Source organism: Antennarius striatus, chromosome 13, assembly GCF_040054535.1.
Source record: "Antennarius striatus isolate MH-2024 chromosome 13, ASM4005453v1, whole genome shotgun sequence".
NCBI classification, from domain to species: Eukaryota; Metazoa; Chordata; class Actinopteri; order Lophiiformes; family Antennariidae; genus Antennarius; species Antennarius striatus.
Window position 1 is genome coordinate 9,439,198 of NC_090788.1, and position 9,961 is coordinate 9,449,158.

Below are 9,961 nucleotides of genomic sequence, written 5' to 3' on the forward strand. Positions count from 1 at the left end.
CCAACACCTGCAGAGTTCTCTATTCTGGAGGGAAGCAAAGAACCCTCAAAGAAGAACACGGCACCTCAGCGTGGGCCGTGACTGGTTGACAGGCATGTTGCACAACGCTGCCCCCATGAGTTGAGTAAACGAACTGCACGCTCAAGTCGTTTTCTGTCTGGCAAATTCTGTACTGCACAACACATTTTTTTAGACATAAGGCGTAAAAAACCCGCCCGCGGACCGTGATTGGATATTCCTGTCGTAAATGAACGTAAAATTCCACTAATAAATGACCTCGTTTGTGCTCGTCCACTCTCCACATGTAATGTGATTTGTAATAGTTCCAGTGGCGTTGAACCTGTTTTTCCACTATGACGTCACCGTGCACCTGAACGTATCCTATTACCGGAAGTGACCGTGCCTGTCACCTGGGCGGATTCATTTTCAGGTGAGAGAGGCCGGCTGTTCCCACAAGAAACATTGATACGGTTGATTCAAGAGTGGGAAACAAACGCATACGATTTATTTTGGTTTTTCGACGACCGGAGAACGGTTGTGTGTTTTATTTTGAGTGTTTTTCATCAGGGAGGACCTTGAGGTAACACAGATCTGAACGGTCGACATGTTTGTCCGCGGCGGGCTGGTTTCGGTGGTTGTGTTCCTCCTGGCAACAACAGGTGAGGGGATTTGGAAATCCGTGTTCTTGTGTTTTAGAACGTTTAAAAATCTTTCTTTTTGTACAAGGTTGAACACTGAGTTTATGTTTAGCCATTGAACGTCAAATGAAGCGTCGTTACTCATTAAATGAACCGAGTTAACCTCGGGCCTGGTCCTGGACAAAGAACCTGTGGCCTGTGATTCAACAGGCTGACTGCTCTAAAGATGTTGCAGCAGGTTCTACGAGTTCTGGATTAGATTAGAAAATGTACCCCCAATAAATAATGGATTAATTTAATGTGTAAATTCCTCTTCAAAGTACTGTACAGTATTCAATTTCTTTTCATGGTACTGCTCTGCTAATACAACGCATGTTAATACTGAGAATTAGGAGGGTCCACAGCATTGATTTTATTAAATGCATCCCTTTAGGAAATATAAATTTAAGGATTTCTAAAAATGTATGTCTCAATTGGAATTACTGTATATTCTGTCAAGATTGGGACTTGCATTCACTCATTAAGTGAGTAAAGTATTGGAATTTGAGGGAGGATTGAAGATAATTTCTGAGTAACAAAGTATATCCTAAATATTGACAAGTGTATTTTAAATTGACTTTTCAATGACACTGCTCACAAAATAATTTTAATTTTACTTCAGTAATTAGTTACAATTAAAATGTTTCTTATTGCACATAAAGAGGAATTTATTGCTTTTAAACACACATTTTTGTAGTTCTTTATTGTCTGTCTGCATTACCCTGAAACCTGTAAAGTGTGCAAACAAAGACGCAGTCATGCTGTATACTCTGGTTTCATTTTACTCTTGATACTTATCTACCTACCAAACCAAAACTGGTGCCTTATCACAGCTCTCATGTGAGATAAGGCAGCATGTTTGTTAAGTGTTAAATTCTTCATTTTGTTTAGGAATCTATGAAAAAAATGATGTTTGAGTTTAACTGCATGCATATACTGTATTTGTAGCAATGATTTAAAGTCTCCTGTATATTTCAACCAGTCACTGGGTTGTTTTTTGGATTTACACTCATCACACAACCAGCTGGTGTTGTCTTTGTGTTAGCACTTCACTTCATGTGCCTAGAAAAGAGTTTCAGTTCATTTATCTCCAGTTTCACCAGAAGTTTCCCACATCAGCAGTCTGAAATGAAGAGTTTTATGTCCACACCCTCAAGGCTTTTAGCATGCACAGAGTGTTTAACAAGGGGTGTGCTATGCAACTCCACGTGCTTCTCTGCTTATTTTGTGACCTATATGATGTATGCCACTGATCCTACTATATTTATTTGGTGGTGCAAATCCATAATATCTAGTAATACTCAGTTCAGGTATCTAAAGGAGAGTACAGCTGTATTTTTAGATGTTACTTTAAGGGTGCCGGAAACTTTTTAAAAATTTATATTTTGGCTAATTAACTTCACAAAATAAGAAATTGCTTTATCAATTTCTTGCTGGAGAAATTTACCTACTTTGTTGACTTTGTTCAATCAGCAGTCCAAAACTAAAATAGTTTTATTTTTTCAGAGATTTTGTTCTACCATTATAAAACACAAATCAGTTAATTGATAACATTTTAGGAGCTGCAAATAGTATTTCTTTTTGGCATTTTTTGCTTAAAAATCATTTTAAATGACTCATCATTAAAGCAGTTGCTTTCTTTTTACTCAGAAAATGTATTCATCAATCACTTCAGCCACGCTGGTCTGTTGGACAATGTTCTGATGATAACCATGAATGGAACTGTAGTTTTTTGCTATTAACACTGCTCATGTCCTCAACAGGTTTTTATTATAGAAATGATGCTTTCAACAATTCCTAAACCCCATTTCTGCATGGACCCTAGTTTGTCTTTAATTGGAGTACAATAGACTCATAAATCACAAATCATGTAGTCCATTTTTAACATAGATGATTTTACAAAATTAGTGAGTCACTACACAACTATAACCAAAATGTGTTCACTAATGAAAAGTACAGGAATTTATTATTTCATGCAACTTCGAATTATGTTTTATTCTGATCTCCAGGTGTGATTGGCTTCTCTGTCACAACTAGCAAACCAGAAGTTCGAGTGAGAGAGAATGAAGGTATGTCCTGAAAATGTCAGATACAGCTCTGATTTTAAAATTAATTTCTGAACAAATTTTACTGTGGACAGGTGGTCAAAGTGTTCCCTAGCCCATGTAATATATACTTTATTCTAGAACCTCTCCCCATTCATTCTTGTGAACAAGTTAGCTTTTGAAGATGCCCTACAGGCCCAATAGTCATCTTAACATCTAGTAACATGAAAGCCTGAACTACAATATTAATCTAGAACAGTGATTCTAAAAGTATTGGTCGGTATTATATTTCAGCAATTTGTTCTGTAATTATGTATACCCAATGTCTGTTGTTATCTTTTGACACTCTGTGTTCAAAAGAGAAGTTTATCTTTGCCCTGTAGCTCAATGGGAGACCAAACAGTAGTTTTCCTATTTACATTCCATCCATCTGTCCATTTTCTTGTAGACAAGACGATCGCAATCGTCTCGTCTACAGCTGCTAATCTGCCTTATGGGTTACGAGTCTGCTGGAGCCTATTTTAGCTGTCTATGGGCGAGAGGTGGGGTACACCTCGGATGAGAGACCAATTCATTAAATAAAGAAGTGAATAAATGTTAATATCTTCAAAATAATCATGCAACAATGGAAAAAATCAGTTGGAATATCAGATTAATTTATTTGCATATCAACATGTAAATGAATTGCTGTAATGAACACTTTAGAAATTCCTATCTGCAGTTTTTGATATTGGATGGACAAATTCTTTACATGCAGTTACTTTTGATTTGGTGTCATTTTTGTTTTCTTGTTAATCAGGTCAAATTTGACACTAGTTCTTAATGGTAGCAGAGACCCACTTCTATAGAACTTTAATATCATACTTTAATGTTTTCAAGGGATGCCTGAGCAAAGGTGTATAATCTGATGTCCAGCAGAAAAGAAATCTGTTGCTAAGCTGCTGTGGGACCTGGCTGTTTTATTCATTTACCAATTTATAAAACTTTTTAATAATTGTCTTAGTCACATTGTAAGTTAGGGTGGCACGGTGGCGCAGTGGTTAGCGCTGCCGCCTCACAACATGGCGGACACAGGTTTGAGTCCCGCTCTGTGTGGAGTTTGCAAGCTCTCCCCGTGTCTGCGTGGGTTCTCTCCAGGTTCTCCGGCTTCCTCCCACCTCCAAAAGCATGCGCTTCAGGTTGATTGGCCGGTCCAAATTGCCCTTAGGAATGAGTGTGTGTGTGCATGGTTGTCTGTCTTTGTGTGTGGCTCCGCGGTGCACTGGCATCGTGCCCGAAGTGTCCCCCTCATGCCCTATGCTGCTGAGATAGGCTGCTGAGATAGGCTCCGGCTCCCCGTGACCTGCTGCGGCGGATGTAGCGGTGGTAATCTGAAGATGACTGACTGACATTGTAAGTAATTTACCAATGACGTCACAAGTCAAGTTGAGGGACAGGTCAACAAGCAAGGGTCCCTTGAAAACAAGGGTAAGGGGTAAGAAGAGGAATTGGGATTGGATGATTCTCTCTGTAATGGAGTGATGATCTCAGTTATCATTTAGACATTGTTCTGCTGATTGTGCATTCCTAAAATGGTTTGGCTTTGGGAGGGAGGTTGGCAATGTGCAACAAATGGGCCACTTCTCCTTCTCATTCTCATTTCATATACCTACTTTGTGAATTCATAGATTGTGATCTGCTTGAGGCGTCTGCCTGTTAAAAGGCAGAAAAATTATATGATGATGAAGAAATGCACTTTAATGATCCCCTTGAGGAAATTGTTATTTTTCACTCATGGTTTTTTAGTATATTGTGAAATATGCATATGACCAGCTGAAAAATTGTAAGAATTCACCTTTTGCACTGTTGAACCCTAACAAGGTTCTAAGTAGTGCTTCAAAATGCAAGAAGAAGAAATGGGAGTGAGACAAAAAAAATTATCAATTTATTGCAGACGGCCATTAAACTGAAATAGGCTGTTCATGCCTTGCTCAAGGACACCTCCCACTGCAAGCTCACACTCCAAATGTTTTGGCCCAGTCCAAGAACTGAGCTACTGCCGCCCCTGGACTAGACCTCCTCTGAGATCTGCTACTTCTTAGAAAGCACCTTGACAGGAACTTAATTGTGATATGAGGCTATGTGATACTATCTTTTTTTAATTTGTGGTGAATTGTGTTATTTCAGGGACTGACCTTACCTGCTCATATTCAGCTGACTTTGGTGCCAATGCCAGAGTTGAATGGAAATTTCAGGATCTAAAAGGCTCCATGACTTACGTGATTTTTAATGGAAAAACAACATGTAAGTAGCTTCACCATGTTGCTATTATCCCAGTTTGGAGAATCAGACATAATTATCACTCTTAGGGGCTGAACAATGTACTATGGTCAACCGAAATGTCAGAAAACAACAAATCTTTTATTTTTGGTATAAGCCATATTGATATTTTAAGCATCTTAATCTTGTCAACAAACGACCCTTTTTGTTAGACCTGCAGCTGTTTCAATGCCTTCTAAGGCCCTAACTTGTAGAACATAATTGGTTTTTAATCAAGATCTACTGGTTTTTGTTTTGCATTTAAATGACAAGTCATATTGCCAACTGAAGTGCTGATACATACATCATTTATTGTACAGTTGTAACTGCCATTTGTTGCATGTTTTGAGATGTTGATTGAAAGGTTCCAGGCATATTTTTGTGACATGAAGAGATATATTGTATAACTCTATCATTCAATGCTACAATTCATCTACAGCTTCATACGCTGACCGAGTTCAAACATACGGAAATAATCTGAGATTCTCCACGGTGACTCGTAAGGATAATGGAGCATATGACTGTGAGGTATCAGGCAACGGCAAGTTTGGGGAAGCCAGAGTGAACTTGGTTGTTCTAGGTGAGAATCCTCTGATCTCTTTCTGCAAACATCCCTTTCTAATCCCATCACTACGGTAATCCCTTGCTTATTTCTGCTTCAAGATGCGCGTCTTCACTACATTGTAGATTTTCAGTAGGTAGTCAAGTGATACAGTACGCGCATTCTGTTGGCTGACAGCATTCGGAAGTGCAGTGCGTTCCGAGAGTCACAGAACACAGTGCACTTCCTTGTATTAAAGAAACAATTTCCTTTGATATAAAAGTGCTTTAAAGGGACAGTAAAGTTAATTTTAAGTGACATGTGGGCGTCATACGTCACTGGGGCTAAACATAGTTTAGCAGCCATAACAAACAATGCAATTCTAGACGCGATTAACACCAAAAATATCCTGGTTACCTGCGCGCTGAACGGTTGTGTCAAGAGAACAGCAAAAAAAGGTGAAGACAAGGACTTGCCATTCTTTAGAATACCTTCTGGGAAGGTGTCGCGCTAAAAATGCTAACGCGCTAGCCCGTCAATGGGATTGTCCATATTATGTTAGAATTGAGCTAACCATCATTTATTACTATTGGACTGTGTGGAATTAATAAGAACTCCAGTTGTTATTAATTTCACAGTGAATTTATTTGAAAATCACGTCTTTTTGCTGTTCTTTTAACACAACCGTTCACCGCGCAGGTAACCATGATACTTTTGGTGTTAATCGCGTCTAGAATTGCATTGTTTCTTATGGCTGCTAAGCTATGTTTGGCCCCAGTGACGTTGACGCCCACGTGACCACTGAATGGGGAAGCTACTGCTGTGCAGATTTTAAGTTTTTTTGACCAAACGGATGATGCTACACATATAAAATGTATTTTTTCTTCTATTTTTCATAATGATGAGTAACATATGTCACTTAAAATTAACTTTACTGTCCCTTTAAACGGTCTATAAGAATGTGGAAAAAGGTAATACAGATATGAGATGATTTAATATCAGTATGGGCAGGGTTCATAATTGTTTAAATTACCGTAAATAATAAAATAGTGTGTCGCTATATAGTGGAATTTCTTTTTTTGCGAGTGGTCCTGGAACGCATTGATCGTGAGTAACAAGAGATTACTGTACCATAAAATCCTTAATGTTCTAATGTAAATGAGAAGACCTAATGAGAACTATGTATTATACCCTGCAGTGCCTCCAGCTGCCCCGTTGTGCAGGATCCCCTCCTCGGTAACGACAGGAAAAACCGCCTTCCTGTCCTGCTATGATGAAGTTGGCTCACCTGCACCCACATACAGGTGGTACAAAAATGGTGTTCTTCTACCCCCTGACCCTTCAAAGATTGCTGGCTTCCAGAATGCTACCTACATTCTAAATCCACAGAAAGGCAACCTGGTTAGCTACAAGATTTTATACTTTGCACAATGTTTGGCAATAACCTCCATGGCATTAAAGATGAACACTCATGTTTCTGCAGGAATTTCCTAAAGTAAGCAAGATGGACTCAGGTCAATATTATTGCGAGGCTGTCAATGATGCAGGTCCTCCCCAGAGCTGTAAAGCCATGACAATGGAAGTTCGTAAGTGCTCTTACCTGTTGTTTCAACATCATGACTGAGCTTTGCAACAGATGAAACTCTTTGAACCGGTTTCAATCACTGGATTATGCATTATGCAACCACTTAAAAAATGCTAAACTGGTTTGGCTGCATTGAGGGCATAGACTAAATGCAAACTTTAAGAGTCATCGTTATGATACAACCGTCATTGTCATTTAATCTTTTTAGTAAGTTGTTTTTAGTTTTTGATTCAAGTGAAAATGTATTCCTGTAGCACACCATAAACTTCTAATTCAGTTCAGCTAATGGATCTAACAATGGCCTATTTTTTTTGAAGGTGACCCAAATACTGGAGGAATTGTTGCTGCTGTGATCATCGTTCTTCTGCTTCTGGCCTTATTGGCATTTGGCATTTGGTATGCTTACAAGAAAGGATATCTTCCAAGTGAGTTTTCTCATCAACTTCAAAACTGTCAACTTGTCCAAACTCAGAAATGTTAGTTTGGGGGATGAATACTAGTTGAATGCGCATAAATTGTACCAGTCAAGTTAAATTTCTGATGTTCTTTTCTTTCTTCATTTCACAGGGAAAAGTGAAAGGTAAAAAGATTTTTCTTTTCACTAGTGTTGCATGGTGTACTGGATATCCAAATAGATTGTACCATCATTTATTCTCATTTATTTGTGAAATACAGGTGTCCTTTACATTACATATGTTGATTAAGATAATGTTTTCTTTGTCTTGGCAGCAAATCAAAGCCCAATGTGGTCTACCAGCCTCCATCATTGTATGGCGGTGAAGATGAAGACGTAAGTTTGTGCTTATTTTCAGTTTTAAGCGTTTTTGACATCGTAAGAGATTGTCAGGTATTTTTGCTTGTGTAAGGACGATATTTTCTGTGTGTGACAGACTGAGAACTGTTGGAAAAATGTTTGATTTGATGTGTGGTGTGCTTTCAGGGGGATTTCAAACAGAAGTCATCATTTGTGGTATAGTCTACATTACATGGGTCACAACAGGACGGCACCTTGAAGTTAGGATAATCCTGATGTTTTTATTCATCCCTTTCTATGGGCTCCAAAGTCAATGGTTTTAGACCAGTGTGATTGTTTAAGTCAACCTGAACTCCCTAGTATCTCAGATGTTGATGGGTTTAAGTGTCCAAGGCTAAATGAACTGTTTTACTCCAGACCAGCCGTACATTGCTTATTTTTCTTGTTTTTTTTTCTTTCAACTAAATGTTTGGCTAGTACTGATCTTTTTATAGCCTCAGTGATTTTCTATCCATGGTTAGTTTATTTCTGCATTTCTATGAATTTTGTTGCTCCTAATAGTCATTTTTTTATTGTTCAAATAATGTATGTTTGTAAATGTGTGAACTCCAATTTATTAAAGATATTCATACTATTCACAATAGGAACAGATGACTATTTACACATGTTATCAGAACCAAAATAGATTTGAATTATGATGCCCACAAGCTCAATATCCTGGTAAAACCTTAACAATCACATTTTTATACAATTACTATCATAACTTATTCCATAACAACTATTTGCAAGTCTGTGCTTCCAGAAATGTTATATAGAACTAGAATATCATGTGTGACTTAAAGGTATTGTATCTTTTTTCTTTTCACAAAACTGTTGTACAATTTTTTAAAATATAATAATTTTTCTATGTAAATATCACATCTGTTTTTACTGTATGTTTGAAATTTAGAACAATTTCAAAAACAGGTAAAATTTGATCTTCCTGACATTACTGAGAATCTCTTCAATTACTGTTTTCGTGACATTCACATTTTTGATGCACATTTGCATATTTTGTAGTTGAGGTAGTCTATTTCTTGGTAGTGATGTGTGAGACGTAGGTGTTCCCTTGAACCATGTTAGCTAACCGAGTTGAGTATGTTGTTTAAACTAGACTAACAGTTTAGGAAACTGTTGAAGTGAACAGAAACCTGCACTCCCAGCTTTGATTACCAACATGTTTGGAAGGCATCAAGTGAAGCTTTCTCATGTACGTTCTGATGCGGTTGTCCTCTTATGTCCGATGTCAGCCTCCTGACATTGAAGTGACATCCAGAAAATCTCAGGTTATACGTTGAAGTGGTTTGAAGTCAGACAGCATGAGTGTATTTCAACAATCAGGTATAATATTTAATTTGGGAAAATGCCCATATTCTCTAACCTTTTATTTTGTAGGAAGTTTTGAAGCTGTTAAAGAAGTACATGCTATAACTTTGCTTTATGTATTTGTTAATAAAATGTTAAAGTAAGTCTGCTCTCATGTTTCAATATAATAATAGTTACGTTTGTGCAAACAATTATACTAGCGGGAACCCGTAGAAATTCCACGATAAAACAATATCAGACTTCATATCAAACATAGGAAAACAAATGTATTGGTATTATAAACCCAGCACACCCAACGTAGTCAAAAATCCACATGACTACATAACGACTTTGTGTTGGCAAATCATGGATTGCACTGGGCGGACATTGCAAAGCTGTAGATGAATGTTAGCAGGCTAACTGGAGAAAGAAAGCGAACTAATCGTGAGATTGGGAAAGGAGCTAACGTTAAAGGAAAAGGCACCTGTCATAAGAGCAAGTGGAAAAGAAATTTTAGAGAAGTGATAGTTCTGTTAGCTGACTACATGAACAGAACTGTATGTAGTTACTTAAAGACCGTTTTTGTCAGATGCCCTAGGATCATTTTGGATACTACATCGATTGTCCCATTCCAAAAGGAAACCATAGCAGGACAGAGTGTTCGTGCTAGCCCGCTAGTTTCACTCAGAAATCTTCGCCGTTTTCTGTGTCGTTCCT

General features: G+C 37.9%; 1 protein-coding gene across 1 annotated transcript; it reads left to right on the forward strand.

The window, feature by feature from the left end:
* The first annotated feature begins 407 nt into the window (after positions 1–407).
* Positions 408–9,400, forward strand: f11r.1 (F11 receptor, tandem duplicate 1). Its single transcript, XM_068331234.1, has 10 exons — positions 408–659; positions 2,687–2,746; positions 4,889–5,005; positions 5,460–5,600; positions 6,760–6,962; positions 7,045–7,147; positions 7,464–7,571; positions 7,714–7,726; positions 7,876–7,936; positions 8,087–9,400. Exons 1-10 carry the CDS (start codon positions 605–607, stop codon positions 8,120–8,122), a joined length of 897 nt encoding a protein of 298 aa, XP_068187335.1. The 5' UTR covers positions 408–604; the 3' UTR covers positions 8,123–9,400.
* The last annotated feature ends 561 nt before the right edge of the window (positions 9,401–9,961 follow it).

Bases quoted from the DNA above. Each gene is read 5' to 3' on its own strand.
- f11r.1 (XM_068331234.1), top strand. From the start codon at position 605: ATGTTTGTCCGCGGCGGGCTGGTTTCGGTGGTTGTGTTCCTCCTGGCA. The intron at 660-2,686 runs GTGAGGGGATTT...TCTGATCTCCAG, and splicing joins GTTCCTCCTGGCAACAACAG to GTGTGATTGGCTTCTCTGTC. The intron at 7,937-8,086 runs GTAAGTTTGTGC...GTGTGCTTTCAG, and splicing joins ATGGCGGTGAAGATGAAGAC to GGGGATTTCAAACAGAAGTC.